Source organism: Grus americana, chromosome 3 (assembly GCF_028858705.1).
Source record: "Grus americana isolate bGruAme1 chromosome 3, bGruAme1.mat, whole genome shotgun sequence".
Classification (NCBI taxonomy): Eukaryota; Metazoa; Chordata; class Aves; order Gruiformes; family Gruidae; genus Grus; species Grus americana.
This window is the reverse complement of record NC_072854.1, coordinates 108,434,088-108,451,367: the sequence shown is the minus strand read 5'-3', so window position 1 is coordinate 108,451,367 and position 17,280 is coordinate 108,434,088. Positions and strand designations below refer to the sequence as shown.

The 17,280-nt window shown below is 43.4% G+C and overlaps 1 protein-coding gene across 1 annotated transcript; it reads right to left on the bottom strand.

Annotated features, from left to right (window-relative positions):
- Nucleotides 1–1,746: 1,746 nt before the first annotated feature.
- PCARE (photoreceptor cilium actin regulator) lies at nt 1,747–9,976 on the bottom strand. The gene is made up of 2 exons (XM_054822389.1): nt 6,207–9,976; nt 1,747–1,876 (listed from the first exon to the last, which is right to left on the bottom strand). Exons 1-2 carry the CDS (start codon nt 9,974–9,976, stop codon nt 1,747–1,749), a joined length of 3,900 nt encoding a protein of 1,299 aa, XP_054678364.1.
- Nucleotides 9,977–17,280: the final 7,304 nt, after the last annotated feature.

The following is a 17,280-nucleotide window of genomic DNA, read 5'->3' as shown; positions in this document are numbered from 1 at the left end:
TACATTTAGCCATGCAAAGTGCTGGTTTTCTGCTGTCATGTTTCTGGTTTGTTTCTATTCTGGGTGGTTACTGCCAGCAGAACAGACAAACCCAAAATGCCTGCAAAAATGTATTTGTATTTTTATGCAGTTGGGAGAGAACAACACTTGTGATGAAGGAAAAGACTGGCCTGCAGAGTTTGCTCTGCTGATGATCTTTGCAATATCTCCCTGGTGATTTTCCAGCTGGACAGGGGATGGTGCATCTGCCTCTGTGCTTACAGGGTGGATCTGCTGACCTCTCCTTGCTGTTCACTAGGGGTACGGCTGCTTTGCCACCTTAAGCTCACAAATCCCTGACAATCCAGAGCATCTATTCACTGCAAGTTACTTCTTCATATTCAAACCCCCACCTTTAATATAACAATTAAGGTTTCCTTGTGTCCGTGGTGTAAAATGGCACTGAACTTATTGAAGGATGGTTGTGATTAAGGCACTAGACTAAAACTCAGGAGTTTAGTATCCAAAAAGGGTCCCTCGTACAGCATGACAAGCCTCAGGAAGGGTTAAAAATTCTGTGTAAAGTACCCAGATACCACCATCAAGAAAACTGTAGGAAAAATTAAAGCTATTCCTATCAAAATAGGACTATAAATGGCTCTTTTCCTGCATGTTGTTCTCTACTAAAGTTGCATATGAAAGCAGGTCAAATTAAATTAATTAAAATTACATTAATTAAAAGTTGCATCTTAATTGTGATAATAAATTAATTAGGTGAGCAAGATCCAGTAAATTTTGAAACTGTATTCCAGTGGGTGCAGTAACAGCCTAGGATTAAATGAGTGTAAATAACCCGTGTTTTTGTAAACAAGACTCTGTCTAAACTCTTCAGTGAAATTACAATAAATACCCTCAAACTGCATACATCGGAAAGAATTTAAACCTGTTTCAGGAAGAACAGGATTATCTATGCTAGCATTCTCTTCTCCTAAGAAAAAAAGATACATGTCCTTAGGTGCCTCAGGATTTATAACGTTGTTTGATTGGGTTATTACAAAACTGCTCTAATCAGGATTAAGCCTTGTACTCTGGAAACTAGAGGTGATGAGATTACGTGATAATCAAAGGTGATTTAGAAGATCAAAGCCTTTCTGAAGGAATAAGATCCCTAATTTTATTCCTTTAAAAGGGGTTATTTTGTTTTAACTTGTATTTGACCTTATTCTCTCTCTGCATGTTGATAAATACATAGGGTAAAGATGTGGCTCTGCTGAAGCCATTGATGTTTTTGCAATAAAACTCAATTGGTTCAGGATTTTACCTCCCTCCTGGAAATGTCACAACGGCCACTTTTTACAAAACTGAAACTGTGATGCCTCCTGAATAAATAACATGTCAAATAATAATAATTTCTGAAAGTTTTTGAACTCTTTTAGCTAAACAGTGAAACAAAGGACTTGGCTACAGGTCCTGTCTTTATCGAATTAGTTTGCCTCAAACTTACCCAACTGTGAAGTATTTCTTTCGCTCAGTGTAAATCTTTGAGTTAAACCATAAGATGCGATCCAAAGGAGAAGCAGCTGGCTACCACTCTGCTGATATCTCCTTAGGTTGTTTGGGCCAGTTTGGGTTTTTATATGCAATGCCATCATACTGTTTCCTTGCAAGAAAAAACGAAGCCACGTTTTGGAGGCTTGGTAAGGCCGCTTCCTCCCTCTGGGGCCTCTGGCCTTGCTCGTGCCTCTGCCTTCGCGGGTGCTTCTGCTCTCAGTCCCTCTGCAGCCCCTGGCCCACGACATAGAGCTCGGGGTGGGAAGCGGATCTGTTGGACTCTTTGATTTCGGGGGCGCAAGGGCTGTTCCAAGAGTCGCCTGCTTTTCTAGGGCTCTCGTCCAAGCTGCAGAAGGAAAGATGCTTAAGGTAAGAGGCTAATGAATTGTGACTTTTTAAAACAGTGCTGATTAGACCACGTTAACTCACAAAGCACAAATGCTGCATGGTACTATGTCATTCCCTGTCTCCTCCTGTATATATGCTCTTTATACACACCATCCAGATTTCATTCTTGTGATGTCCCCTCCCAAAAACTCTCTTGGGAAGCAAACATTTCATATGTTCAACAGGGGATCAGTATGAATCTGGGTTCACTTGCAGATAGAGACAGATTTGAGTGAAAAGTCTTGTTCCAGACTCCGCTGGAGGAAAGGTCTTACCTCTGTTACGCATCTGCTTAGTGTGGTTACAGTGATTTCTGAGTATGCCAGCATGGCTGTGGGATGTGCATTCTGGTGGTGTAAATCTGCCACTCTGGCGACAGGAGAACTGAGACACAGAATGTGTAAATGATGTTCCTCAGGTCGCGCTGGCAATCTCTAGGGGCACAGGGACTTCATGAATCAAGATTAATTATAGCAGCGGAGCTACTCATGAATATGTCACACCATAGGCCTTCGTGCTGAAATGCGCCCTGTGTTGCTGTAACTAATTAAAGTGGTTTAAGCTCAACACGAGGAAGTATTCCAGAGTTATCTGGGAATCATTACTGTATCTTAAGTACATAAACTGCTAAACCGAACTAGCTTTCAGCTACAGGCAAGCTGTTATGTTCCTATTCTGACTGCTAGGACTTTAATGATTTGAACTGCTGAATGAAGAGATTTGTGATACATGACAAGTCACGAAACTAATCCAGATTCAAATATCCAACGGGTGCAGAAGGTCTCACTTGGGCTACATGCTTTGAGCCTGATTCAGTCAACCCAATCCATTCTCAAGCTCTCCTTGAACAATATCTTAACGGCAATAGCGTTTAATCTTCTATCTCTGCTCTACCTCTCGGGAGATTAGTGGTGTCAATGAAATATTATTTTGTTTAACTGCACACGTAGAAATCCTATTACAGATTAACAGGATTTCTATGAGCAGAGCAATTGTACATGTTATGTCTTGATAAGATGCCAATAACTGCTGATTGCCATCAAATGACCAAGCTTAGATACCAGCAAAGTTAGCTCAGTCTGTCCGTCCACAGGCTGGCCAAATGGGAACCAGGTGCATTAACTTGAGCACTGAAACCTCAAACTGAAACTCTTGTTCAGGTACCCTAAGACTAAACCCAAAGCTCTAGCTCCAGCCCTAGTTAGGACTGACAATATTTTAAATCCTGATATTCCTTAGAACGTGGGATGGGCAGGAGACATGCTTGGGAAAGGAGTGCTTTTTGCTTTCTAGGGGAGCAGTGAGTGTGCAGAAGACAGGCAAATCTGCGCACAGCACTGACATTTAATGCCTGGTAATTGCAGCTAGCAAAATGAGATGGAAGTTGCCTCTTTTTTTGGGTGTTTCTGCTAAAATGGGGTAGGTGGGAGAGGGGACTCAGCTGCCTGATGAGGAACATGTTGCTCCTATCGTTAGCAATCTGCTTCTCAGCAAATGGATATTTTAATTGGGCATGGAAAAAGTGGAGGGATATATCCTGGAGTTTGGGAGCATGCTCACTGGCTAACTCACTGATTTTCAAAGTGTTTTACCTATAAAAGAGTGATGCTATTGCATGTTTGACTCTCTCTCCTCTCCCTCCTGTGGCTAGCACTTGAAGCTGCTAATAACACACCCCTCAAAAAAGACAAAAAAAAGGCATTGTTATACTTGGAGAGGAGAGGTGGAGCAAGGGAAGGAATGAAGGAAAGCAGGCTGACAGCTGGGTGGGAATAGTTTGTGAATTTGAGACCAGATGCAAACACGGCCAGGATGAGGAGGTTTACGAATACAACATCTGGTTTAGGGAGACGTTTTGAAATTTCCCTTTTGCAAAGCAGAGGAAGCCCTGGATGCTTAATGAACTTGAAGGAGAAAGATGGATCAGGGCGTGGTGGTTTGTCTGTTGTGGCATCTGTTATAAAAGCAGAGGTCGTCATCTGTGCATGGGGATGTGGTGCTTACAGCTGTGGCAACTGCTCCGGTCCTCAGCAGGAGGAGATGACCAGCAGTGATGTGAGGGGCTCTCAGAGCTTTTGCTGTGTGCCGACTCCTAAAGTGGTCCTTCTCTGCCCGCTGGCACATTTGCTGTGATATTTGTATTAGGCCATGCAATGCAAGGTCTGTAAAAGTTTACTCCAGGCAGCTTATTTGAAGTGTACGAAAACAGACAGTAGTGTATTGCGTCTTAAATCACTGCAGGTGGTAATGAATGGGCTAAATTTCCCTTTTGCTTATATTGATATAAATTTGTACCAACTCAGTAGAGCTACTTTTGATGTCTGTTTGTATAAATGGTAAGCCGAATTTGGCTCCGGATAGATATCGTTCTTCCAAAATGCTGTATTACATAACACTAGGATATATAATTTTTTTCATGAAAGGGATGATTTTATTTACAGTGGAGTTTTTTTTGTATTATTCTCTATGCTCTGACAGACTTCAATAGAAAGATAATACACCCCATTGAAGCATAAATTAGCCAACAATTTGTAATAGACTGTTTTAAAAATTGATCCATAAAACCACCAGGGCTTTTGTCTTGCAAGGTTTGACATAAAGCCTCTTCTGAAAACATTTATTTCTGCTAGCAGGCACTGGAGCAGACAAAGCTGACTTCACACAGTACATAACAAAACCAGAAAACCCAGCAACAATATACAGGACTTTTAGGAAATCTTCAAATGTCGGAATATAATGCTGAATAGCTCTTCAGTAAAAACATCAGGTTCCAACTAAACAACATTTTAAAACAGAAATTGCTAACTTTCCATGGATTTATTTTTAATTCATGAAAAGATTTTCCCAACAGAAATATCTTACAGTTAATACCTCATGGGATCTATTTTTCTGCTTCTCAATATTTCCATTGTCTGCAGTAGGCTTAGCTCCCATGCACATATTTCCTATGATCCACTATAATCACCAACTCCTTATGAGGACTGACAGATACCACAGGAGATACAACCTAAGCTCACCTAAAAACATAATAGACAAGAGAATAATGGAAGCACTGTCAGGAAAGCATATCCAGTTGCTGAGATCCAGCCACGGCACTCATTTCTCTGGTGGTTTCACAGAGCCTTTTCCACTGACAAGTGGCCCTCAGTGGTTTGCCCTACATGTGTAGCTCCTGTTAGGGTTGGTCTTGCAATCCCTGCTCGTGGGGATGATTTATGTGATTTCAGCTGCTCTGTGGCAAGAGTAAAAATACTCCTCACGTGAGGAAAGGTTACCTGAGAAGGGTCTTAATCCTCTTGCGTAGCTTAAAGCTTAATGGACTTAAACATCCTAAGATGCTAAGAAACTAGAATAACAACACTTTGTACTTCTAGGCTGTTACACTGATCTTTGAGTATTCCCAAATACCCATTTCTCTTTCCTGGCTGGTTTTGTGATTTTTTTTTTTTAAAGTGGTAGAGAAAATTTAAAACTAAGCCCAGATTTTTTAAAAATGGCCATCAATGGTTGCAAACATGGAATTGGTGTCTGTTGATGCTTCAGTTTCTTTAAACTGACTTTTTCAGAGCAATGAATCTCCGGTAGCCTTGGGAGGTTTTTCCACTTTGAAAACTGGGCTTGGGCTGTGGACCCATCTGACTTGAAATCAGCACCTAGATTTGAAAGCCTACATGAGAAGCTCAAAATTTCAAGCTATAATTATGTCCATACAGATCCTGCCTACACATTATCTGTCCGTCATTCTAGCCAGCTGACTCAAAACGTTCCAATACAGATTTCAGCTGAACAGTTTACTGGCTTAGAGGCTGATGTTAGGAAAGATAACCTTCCTCTTGGTCCAAGCCTACCTTCTCATGGTTATTTAAAGATGTTTATAACCTCAGAGCTTTTAAGAATTGAATGTGGATGTCCTTAGCCCCCAGGCAAATAAGGGGAGTTCCCTGCCGTGAAACCAACACTGAATTTTCCCTGGGTGCCTGTCACAGCAGATGTGTAAGTGTAAGGCTTGAGCAAGCCATGGAAAGTTAACTCTTCCTTTTATTCAGACCGGTAGTCTGCTGAAATCTGGGGCAAGACAATAAAATAGAAAAGAATACTTCAGCTGGAAGGGACCTAAAATGATCATCTAGTCCAACTATAATGTTATATTGCCCAGCCATCTGTTCTGCACACGAACAGGGCACTTTTCTGGGAAATCTCTTAACGACATTAAATTCCCATCAGGAGTTTAGAAAGCCAATGCAGTGCTATACTTCTGCTTTCTTGACCTAAAGTGGAAAGCTTCCTACCTTGCTTGGTCAAGCGCAGGTTCACTGCCGGCTGTTACAGGAGCTGGAAGACGAAACTGGACCCCTGGTCGGCGGTCAGAGAAACTTCTCCTCACGAACGGCTGAGGAGTGGCGGCACTCAGGGACAGCTTTCTGGTCCGGTCTCCGGGCTGCCGGTAAAGCAGGCTGCTCTTTTGGGAAAGTGGTGAGGCTTCAGGCTGGCTGGTCACCTCTGCAGTGGGTTTGGTGGGTACCAGTGGAGGTCTGGCTTCGAATAAGGAAGAGGTGGCTGGGCAAAATATCGAACGGACATTGCTGCCCCTCTTGGAGGAGGAGAGCTCGTCCCCAGCATCCAGCCCAGCTCTTGAACCCTTGTAGGAGCGGGATGGGGAGGTTGGTGGGGAGGGAGCAGTGGGGAACGGAGGGGGGCTTGCATCTCGGCGGTAGGCTGGGGAGCCTAGGAGCCGGTGCGGTGTCGGTGAGCTTTGCTTGTGCCCCACAGGAGGGCTGAGTGGTTTTCGCTGAGGTGGCGGAGAGGGCAGCTTCTTCTGCAAGGGTGGGCTGGGCACCCTGGGGCTAGAGGGGGGACTGGGTTTCCTCTGCGTGGTGGGTGAGCTTGGTTGTGGGTTGCTAAAAGCCTGCAGAGAGTGTCTGTGGTGTGTTGGGGAGCTGAAAAGCCGTTTCTCAGTTGGTGGAGAAGAAGGAGGAGTTCTCGTCGGGGAGACCCTCCTGGCAAATGCTGAGTCTTTTTCGTTTCTCCTGAGCGAATCAGGAGAACCGTGCTTCTGGTATTGCACTGAAGTCGCAGGTGAACTGGGCTCTTTGCTCTCTGAGCTGGTGCTGTGTGGTTTTGAAACCCCACTGGGATTTTGAAGAGGAATAATTTTATGGGTTTGCTTGTACAAATCCGCAGCCTCTTTTCTCTGGCTTGCCAGTATCTCCTCCTGGCTAGGGATGTGCACATTGGTAGGGTTCAGCTCCAGAGAGTACCTCTGGAGTTTCTCGTCCTCTGCTCCGGTATTCCTTAGACCTTTATTAGCAATTGCACTGGGGCCGCTGATATTTTTACTTGGCAATAAGTCAATGGACTGAAGGGAGGCTTTCATTTTGGGGGAAACTTGTGACCTCTTAGTGGCATGAAATTCTGTTTTGGTGGGCTTTTTGGCATCTTCTGAAGAGTTTCCTTCTATTCTTGCAGTTTCTTCAGGCTCAGATAAGTCAAAAAAAGTGTCTATTAACATTTCAGGTGGTGGTGGTGGCAGGTTCTCAATGTCTTCATCAGTCTCTTCCTTTGTGTCCTTCTTGCTTAATTCTGCAGCTAGTGCAGGAGGAAAGGCATTTGGAAAGCTGGAAGAAACTCCATTGGTGTTTGAAGGGTTTGTGTCTTCTACTGGTGAAATACGATGCTTGAGATTTAAAGGTGCCAGGCCTCTCTGAAAGGGAATGGTGGGTGGGATGACTGGAAGTCCAAATTTTCTGATGCACTTTATTGGTCCTAAAGATCTTAAAGGTGCAGCTTTTATAAGATCATCAGTAGGACTGAATGTTTCAATAAGCTTTTTGACAGACTGTCGGGGGGCACAGCTGCTGCCACCGAACATTTGTGCTCCAGGAGGTTCCTTTTCTTTGCCTCCTGATGTCTCCTGGGTGGGCACAGTAGCTCTAAAAGGCTTCCTGCCTCTTTTGTCATCTGACTGGTGGGCAGGATTTTGATCAACCATGAACAAAGGGACTTTATCCTGGTTAGGCAGAATGCTGAAATTTTTTGAGAGGCACGCCTTCAGTTTGCTAGAGGACCTAGACGTAATTTGCTCATCCTGCAAATAAGGTGCTGTTCTTGATTTCCAAGGCTCTGGGTTGTTATCTGTATCCTTCTTTCCATAAAACATTTCCAGCCTTTTGCTGAGCTCTTTTTGAGTTCTCTGAAGCTCTAGGAGGGTCGGGTCCTCTGCCTGGCTTCTGAGGGACTCCTCTGACCTGGACCGTCGTTGTTTCCCAAAGGTTTTCTGGCTGCCCGTTGCCGTACTGGGCCTTGTTGTTAGGACTGCTCTTCCGCTCTCATCCTCTATCCATTCTTTACGCTCAGATTTAGCTGGGACAAACTTGATTTTCTCACTGATGGCATCTTTCATCTTCAGAATAATTTCCTCTGTCTCTGCGTTCTCCGTCCTCTTGATGGACTGCCTTTGTGTGCTGTCAGTGACTGCAGGCGAAGACAGGGGCCTCCTCGGCAGAGCATCCTTCCCCATTTCTGATAAACTTGTGTCGTCATCATCCTCCTCCAGGGTGCTCCCTTCATCATCATCATCATCATCATCAGAAGGAAAATCTGCTGATTCGCAGATTTTGAAATGTTCACCTTCCTGAGTAGAGTTGGACTGGAAGGAGTTACAGGAACGGCTTTTGCTCAAGCTTGCATATTGGGGCACAGTAGAAATGCCTTCTGGTACTCCACCCTGACAAGAACTTGCTTCCCTACTCTGGACAGATGAATAAAATATATCTTTAAAATGCCTTTCAAGTGCACAGTCATGGGATGCAGCTGTGTCTAGTGACACCGTCCCATCATGCAGGTGCTCCCCTGTTCTGATGTGCTTTTGGGACAGATGTCCATGTGCACGGGAAGCACAGCTTGCTTGTCCTCCGTGCTGGCTGAGAGCACTGAACTCTTTGAGGGATTCACTGTCCACGCCAATACCACTGTCCTCAGAATAGAGAGTCCTGTCATCACCGTGGGACTGAGAAGATCCCACCGTCGAGGCTTCAAGCAGCCTTACTGTCCATAGCAGGCGCTCATCAAACCTCTGCTTTGCTTTCAGTTTTCCTTCCAAGTTGCTTGCAGCAGACCGCAGGTAGCTGCATGTCTCCTGCAGGGCATCAGAGGTGAGGGAGGCCAGCGTCCCACTCAGTAACTGCATTTTATTGACCGTGTACTGCAGTAGTTGTTGCAGAAGATCAGGGTGCTCCTTCAAATCACCTTTTTCTGCTGGCCATGCCAGATTCCCACCTACATCTTTGAGAAGATTTTCCCCATCGTTGGCAATTTCTTCCAAGAGCTGGTTGATTTCATCAAAGCGAAGCATGAGAAAGCTCACCATCTGCTGTAGGAAGAGCTGAGTTTGGGTAGCCTGGCTGGCCACGTGAAGTATAGTTTCATACTTGGAGAGGTTGGGATTTAAGTAGGCGTATGCACTCTGATGAGCCTTAACAAGCAGTTCTGGGAAATCTACCTTTTTCTCTGTCTCGCGTGGGGCCAAAATGGACTTTTCCTTAATTTTGCTAGGTCGACCTTGCTTTGCCAGCTTATGATTTTTTTGCTTCTTTCCTTTCTTTGGGATTTGCTTTGCATTACTTTCATTCTTGTCATCCCAAATGAAAGCTGATGCTTCTGATTCACAGGAGCTTTGCTTTCTGATCTGTATGGCCTCAGCAACATGTTTTTGAGACTCAATCAGTTCGGACATAATGACTTCAGCATCTGTGGCTGTCCTCTCGATTTTCTTGTCCTCTCTGGAAATCTGGGGATCTGAATGAGCCTTGGAAGATAACTGCAAATTATAATTTTTGTCCTGCTCTGATAGTTTATCCTCCTTTTCTCTCAGGTAATCTTTCCTCTGGATCCCATACTGGTGGAATTCATCAATATTGTAGCAAGATGAACCTTTAATCAGCAGAGGGATTCCTTTATCTCCTGGATCAATACGCAAAATACTTTTGGGTTTATTCAAAGCCTTAAAACCACTTCTTGCAATAGTATTAGCAATCTCACTGTGAGAAGGTGTGCAGCCCATCCTTTCTCCGTCTTTGGCTTTATTTTTTGATTAAAAATCCAGACGAACAAGGGAAAACACAACAAAGAATCAAACTCACTGTTTCAGCCCAAACTGCAGACTGGCCTTTTTCTCATGAATTTTCCATCACGATCCCAGTTTTGCTGTCAGTTTTGTCGTTTGCCTCGATATCTCATGTGCTTACTGCCTAGGATCTGCTCTTCAAGTTGTGCACTCTTCCATTGTACGTTCCGTCTCAGGTTTTCTTCTTTGATTCAAAAAAGGAGTGTGAAAGCTCTGCTGGATTTAGAGCTAATGGATTAAGAGGACTTGCGTGCCTCACTTCTGTCTTGACAGATGTCCACTACAAATAAGATTTTAAGCTCATTAGGGTAAGCAGGCACCAGCCAGTCAGCACCCGTGTTGTATTTATAAAGGAAGATTTTTCTCTGCACTATATCGGGAGGCAAAAGGACTCTGTAGCTGTCCCTCCTTTTTTCCCTGTTGCAAAACCACAACATACAACTGAATGCAGAGATCCAAAAGAAGCGACTGTATTTTGAAGCCTTTTTAAAGGAAAACTATTTGAACAGGCCTGTAAATGCCACTAGATACTTCTTAACCAAGAGAAAGGTGACCTTGCCCGAGTACGTACCCACTGGAGAGTACGAGACACCAAAACAAATAGATTAGAGATGCCTGTTAGACTTCTGCCTTGAGGGTCTTCAAAATTTTCCCCTACTTGGAAATGACAAGCTGTTTACTTTTTCCTTCTAAGACTTCCAAACAAGATTTTGATTTTTTTTTCTTCCCCTCAGGTGATCATTCTTGGAAAGTATTTTTTATCTTCCAGATAGCATCCCAACCTGAAAATCCAAACTGCACAATAACAGTATTTGTAGAATAAGTTTTGCGTATGTTGTTAAGATGGTGTCTGCATCTAGTGGATCTAAACTGTAGAATTTCAGATTAAAAAAAAAAAAAATTTCTTTTTTTCCTTCTTTTGAGTGTCTTGGGATAAAATTTGAAGTCACAAAAGTGATTGCTTACCTTTATTTCTTTTTCACCAGCAAGACTTTATGGGTTAAAACTCCAAGAAAAAAAGCTAACAAAAATATAGACCCACTTCTGAAACAAAAAAAAAAAAAAAGAAAAAAAGAACTGTTGTTTGAATCACTTCTGAGGTCAGGACAGAATAATACTACTCTGAAAGAGAAATTAAAGAAGCCAAAGTAGGAACTGGCTGAAGCAGAAGATATTTATCTTTTCCAAGTATTTATTTATGAAGGGTGGTATGTAGATGAGGGTGATAATAGCCATCACCCCCAGTTTCCCTCTTCATTACTCAGACTGGCCTAAATAGACTTGTCTTTTAATTTCCAGGTGCAGCTTTTCTACTGAAGGTGGCCATTTCTCAGTGTCGCAAAGGTTACAGACAACAGTGGCCAACTCTAAGGCTGGCTAGAAGCCTACTGCTTCTCTCTAGCAATGTGATTTCTAACTGTGTGGTCACGGGTATCTTGCCTATAAAACATTCTCAGACTTTAAAGAACTGCTTGCATGATTCATTCCTTAGTGCTGGACTGCAGTAGCTGAATATCTGCATGGAAAGTCATTATTCTCTGTAGCCTCACTGTTCAAAGCTCTTTTTCTGTTCAACAGGGGCAGCAAAATTACCTTGTTTTACAGGGCACAAGGCATGACAGTGATTCCTAGGAAAATTTTTAAAACTCTATGTGCTTTCTCTAAAGTAATTTTTCTAGAACACATAGATTGTACTTAATATACATGATGGCAGAGTCGTTCCCTCAGTGCTTTTCTGGAAAGCATCAGGTGGTTACTTCTTGGCTCTGCTTCTTGCAAGTCATGTAGCTCACGCTCTGGCTGCTTCTGTGTCTCATCACAATGTGGTTTCTACACAATGGTCCCAGCTCTTTCTGCATTCCCTTTCAGGCACGTATCTGATGTGTTCAAAGTGGAGAAATGGAGCAGCTGCCTCATCCTAGAGAACCTTATGGCCAGGATGCTATAGCCCTCCACAGTAAGACAAGGAAAACACAGCAGATCAGGCAACTAGCCTTAGTGGACCTCTTCTGTTTGCGGTGGGAGTTCAGAGACATCTTGATGTAGCTGCTTAATAGTTGTGCTAGAAAATCTCTTGTGACTTTTCTTCAAAAAGCAGCTCCAACAGTTCCATTTTGACAATTAACTCCATGTGAGTTGTTTGTTGTATTTGAGAAGTCTTTTTCCCCTTCACTTTTTCCTTTGATTTTACAGTCATGTAACTTTTGTTTGTTTTTTTCTAGTTATTTGCAGGCCATGCATTAACATTTTACAGGAAATACATGTATGGTTAAAAAAAAAAATGCAAAATCCTGGTTTATGATTATTTATTATGTATTCTTTTATTATTTTAAATATTAACACAATATTCGGTTTATTATTTATTTATTATTAAATAGAGATCCAGCGTCATAGAAAATGCATGTTAACAAGGCATCTGTTTTATCCCAACTTTAATTGCAGTTTGCATGATTATGCAATATGACCATTTAATGTTGTGCCAAATTTTTTAGCTTCTGTGAGAGAGCAGGAACTTTTGATGTGCTTGTTTCCAACCACTTACAAAACTGCATTTTCCTCATCAATATTCTTGTTACTAAGTAGTTATATATTGCTTTGCATGTCTGAGGCACTTTCGAAAATCCCAAAAGCTTTACGTCATGAAAAATGCTAAGGAAAATTCTTTGTCTCATGGTCATGCAACAGAAGAGAAGACAAAATGGGTAAGTTAGACAAGAACAGTGGTAGAAGAGAATATCGATGAGGAGAATGACAAGGAAGTATTTTTGAGCATAAGGGGCTTGGATGAATTTGTAATCTGTAATGTATGGCTGCTATATGCCGATGTCATTCCTGGTGCAGTTTCTACAGTAATGTACTTTGGTTTATGATGCTGCTGTTTGCAGAACACAAGTTGAAAAGGAAACAGCTGGCCATGTTCAAGTAGACACCCCAGTGCTGCTACCTGTGCGCTTGCTGACTCGAGCAATTTTACAAGTACCCCAGATGAACACAAAATGGTGTTTGAGGAACAGACCCTAGGAAAGCATCAAAAATTAGATAATTAAGGATGAAAGGAGGCTTTCCCTTGCATGTGAATTGTGTGTAAATCGCCTTTGCTCTGCCTTTCATATACTTTCTTCCTACTGTTAAAATTGGCAGTATTCTCATTTTGAGGGAGCTGCCTGATCATGTAGCGCTCCTCGAGGGAACAACTGAAATGTTCAAACCCTGTCAGACATAGCTGGTGCAACAGGTGATGAAACCCAAAGGTTAGTCTGAAAGTGGCACTGTAAGTGTGCTAGAAAAGGCAAGAATAAGGCCTGACCCTGGACGGAGGTGTGTGGTACTCAGACCCCAGAGGTGTTGCCAATGCCGTAACCACGGGATGGATTTTAGGGCCTTATGAAGGAAGAATCAAATGATTAAATATTGTCTGAAATTTCAGTGTGAAACTAGTAACATGAGCTTAAAAATTATGGAAACAAGGAAAAACGATAATGAGGGACTCCTTTTGAGAGACTGCGGGCTTTAAAAGGGGAATGTGCATAAATGCTCACACTGGGTCTTAAAAATTTAAGGTTTATATTTGTGGATGACTTCTGGGGAAACTGAATTTCTGCTCACTGAGGAATTACGGAGAGCTTGAGTGATAACAACAGCTTTAAAGAGCTATTTTACTCTGAATGAAACCTGCTTTTTCTTCTTGTATATCAGCAAATTGAATATAACCAGGGAGCTGTTCATATTGTTGGCCTAGATATCACTAAATAAATAAGAAGTTGCTGCTTTTTATTTCAGCTTCTCCTGCAGAGCTGACACTGTTCTGGGAGATGGAGGAGATTCCCTTCCTTTCTGTAATCGCTTACAGAAATACTTACAAAGCTTCATCCTGTTTCCCCTGTGGAAACCTGTTGACAAAGGTAAGGAATAGGTTTCATGGTTTCATGGTTTGAAGGAAATCTAGTTGCAAAGAATTAAATGAAACCGGTGAATCTATACAGAGCATTTACTGGTGGTGATGGTGCAAGTGCAAGACAAAATTCATCTTGATTCTGGGTCAAGGATAAACTTTTCAGAACCGGCTGTCTGAAGCTCAACTCCTGCCTTCTCTTTATTACTAACTTTGAAATAAATTGCTTCAGTTGCTGATTGTATGAGACAATAAATATGAAGTCAATGGTTTCAAAAACCTGGTTTGCAAAAACAGAGCCTTTTTTATTTTTTAACAGCAGCAGGACAAGGAAGATCAGTTGTTGAAAACAGGTCGGAAACTGGTTTCCTTCTCCAGCTAAAATACTTTATAAAGGAATTAACACTCAAATGACTCAAAGGAGTTGAGAAAAATTGTATGACCCGTTGAGATCAGCAGTAGTTTTGTGAGATATATTTACATTTGTCTAATATTTTTTAGTGTGTATTCTGGTCACTTGGTTTCTCTTTGCTAAGAAATCCATGGGTATTTAAAAGCTTGCTATCCACATTCACTACTGATTTCAATAGTTTAAGACAGTGACTGCCAAAAGGTAAGAGTTAGGACCAAGAATTGTATGAAACAGTATAAAGCTTTAAGTATAGATTTCCAGAGTTATGCAAATCTAGAAAATTAAAAGGGGACAGTCCCATTAGCCTAAGCAATGGTTACATCAGTTCTCACAAGTGGAGCAATTTCAAAGAAAGCAAATTCCTAGCAGGTGAGGGACTGGCAATTTAACAGGCAGGCACTGACTCCTGTCATTTCTAGTGAAGGTGGTAGTGTTGATTTGGGATCTAGAAGTGATGTCCAGGTGATTTGTATTCCTGAAAAGTATCCCAAGACGCCACAGAAAAGAGTGCAGTTATTTAGCCTCCTGCCTCTTCCAGTTCCCAGTGGGTTCCCTCACCTAAGGCGTCTCAGGGTTTCCCTGAAAACTGAGATAAATACAGCATTCCTCCTGGCTTCCTCTCGCAGAATGTCTCAAACCGCAATGTGTGCACTGATCGCTGTGTGAAACCACATCAAACCCACAGGTAGCAGCTGCTGCCCAGCAGTATGGTGTGCTGGGGCAGTCGTCCTGGTGTGAGTCCTGACGTGCGTGTGTGCATGGAGCAGGCATTTACTCGGGAGAGAAGATGATCTCCTTCCACTGCCTGGGCACTAATGAGAGAGGAGCTGAGTGGCTTTTGATGAAGTGCCAGGCTCGAGGCTGTGGATCCAGAAGCGGTGGGTGTGATCTGAGGAGCTGGGAGTTGGCCCACCTAGCAGAAACTGGAAAAGGCAATTTACATGGCGGGGTGCTGGCTGATGCTTGGAGGGAGAAAGGGTGGCACATCCCTCGGGAAATAATGGGTAGGGCTGGAAAGACTGACAGTGATGACCGGTAGCCTTTTTTGTAGGAGAGAAATGTCCTGAGTGTGGGTGGATACACCGCTTCCTTGTTTCACACCCAGCTCTGAGGGTAGCTCCTGGAGTATCCATTGTCTTTTGAACATGCTTGCTGTTCCGAAGCCACGCTGAAAGTGGTATGTCAGCACGCTCACTTTCAGAACCTAATCCTCACTCTAGAGTGGCTCTACGTGAAGCTGCAATGCCTTCCAAAGCCATTTAAATGATCCCTTTCCTCTGACACGTAAATTTGTGAAGACGAAGGAACTGGTTAGTAATGGCCTATTTCTGCCCAAAGGAGAAACAAGAAGTGAAATAATATTTTAGTTAAAACAGGCTTGTTGCTCACAAGCATTGTTTCCCCATCTTCCTCCCAAGGTGGTCAGAGCTGCTGCAGCCCATTGTTTTGAGTTCTCCAGGTGCTCAGCAACTTTCCTGCCCATGGCAGCACTGAATGAGTCAGACAGGATAGCCGAACAGACTTTTTTGAGACTCATATCCTGGCACATCGGAGTGGCTGAAAAAGATAGTGTGAAAAGGTACAGAATAAGGTTTAATTTTTTATTTTTATTTTTTTTTAAATTTCTATTGCAGGGCCCAGGGGTGGAAGACAGGACAGACAGGGGTTTTGTCAGGCAATGGTGTCTGGTCTCCTTTGTGGTTGCAGTGCTAAGTCACAGGATTCACTCTGAGCTAAAATGCTTGGGATTTTTGCCTATACTGCTCCAACCAGAAGGATGTTCCAGAACCTGAGATGCTTTGTTAGGTGCTTGCTTTCATTTTCTAGCATAAAAGTATTCACACACAGTTTTATCCTCATATTCAACATTACCTTTGAATTCACACACCATTTTCCATGGTTTATGGCTGATGGCAACCATGGCCTCTGTCTTAGCTTTCATTCTGCTGCATTAAACAAGCCATGCTCTGGTGACCTCCTAAACCAGACTGTTCTTTTCCTTGACTGTGCTCGCAAATCATCTCTGGACATGCTAGATTAGCTGCCTCTTGCTGCAGAAGGGTGGCCACAACTGCGTGCAATATCTAAAGGGGATGGCAGAACCTGCTGGCATGAATACTTCCCTGCCACAACTCTCTAGTTACGCATCCTAAGGTAAGTGTTTGCTTTTTATGCCGTTCCATTGTACTGGTAATGACGTTCATTGTGTAACTGTTGACTACAATTGCATCTTTCTCTTCTTCAGTCACTTCTATAAGATGACCCCTGTGGTGGGTTGACCCTGGCTGGAGGCCAGGTGCCCACCAGAGCCGCTCTCTCACCCCCCTCATTCACTAGACAGGGGAGAAAAGGCATAACGAAATGCTTGCAGGTCGAGATAAGGACAGGGAGAGATCACTCACTAATTATCGTCACGAGCAAAACAGACCAAACTTAGAGAGGGAATTCATCTAATTTATTACTAGGCAAAACAGACTAGAGGAATGAGAAAATAAAATCAACTCTTAAAACACCTCCCCCCACCCCTCCCATCTTCCCGGGCTCAACTTCACTCCCGGCTTCAACCTTCCCCCCCCTCAGCGGCACAGGGGGATGGGGAGTGGGGGTTACGGTCAGTTCATCTCACGGTGTTTCTGCCGCTTCTTCATCCTCAGGGGGAGGACTCCTCTCATCGTTCCCCTGCTCCAGCATGGAGTCCCTCTCACGGGGTGCAGACCTTCAGGAGCAAACTGCTCCAGCGTGGGGTCCCCCACGGGGTCACAAGTCCTGCCAACAAACCTGCCCTGGCGTGGGCTCCCCTCTTCATGGGTCCACCAGTCCGGCCAGGAACTTGCTCCAGCGTGGGCTTCCCACGGGCCACAGCCTCCTTCAGGTGCCTCCACCTGCTCCGGCGTGGGGTCCTCCACGGGCTGCACGTGGAATCTCTACACCCCCTCA

Excerpts from the sequence above, each read along its gene's own strand:
- PCARE (XM_054822389.1), bottom strand. The coding sequence starts at position 9,976 with ATGGGCTGCACACCTTCTCACAGTGAGATTGCTAATACTATTGCAAGA. Across the intron at positions 1,877-6,206 it reads CCTGCGCTTGACCAAGCAAG|CTTGGACGAGAGCCCTAGAA; the intron begins GTAGGAAGCTTT and ends TTCCTTCTGCAG.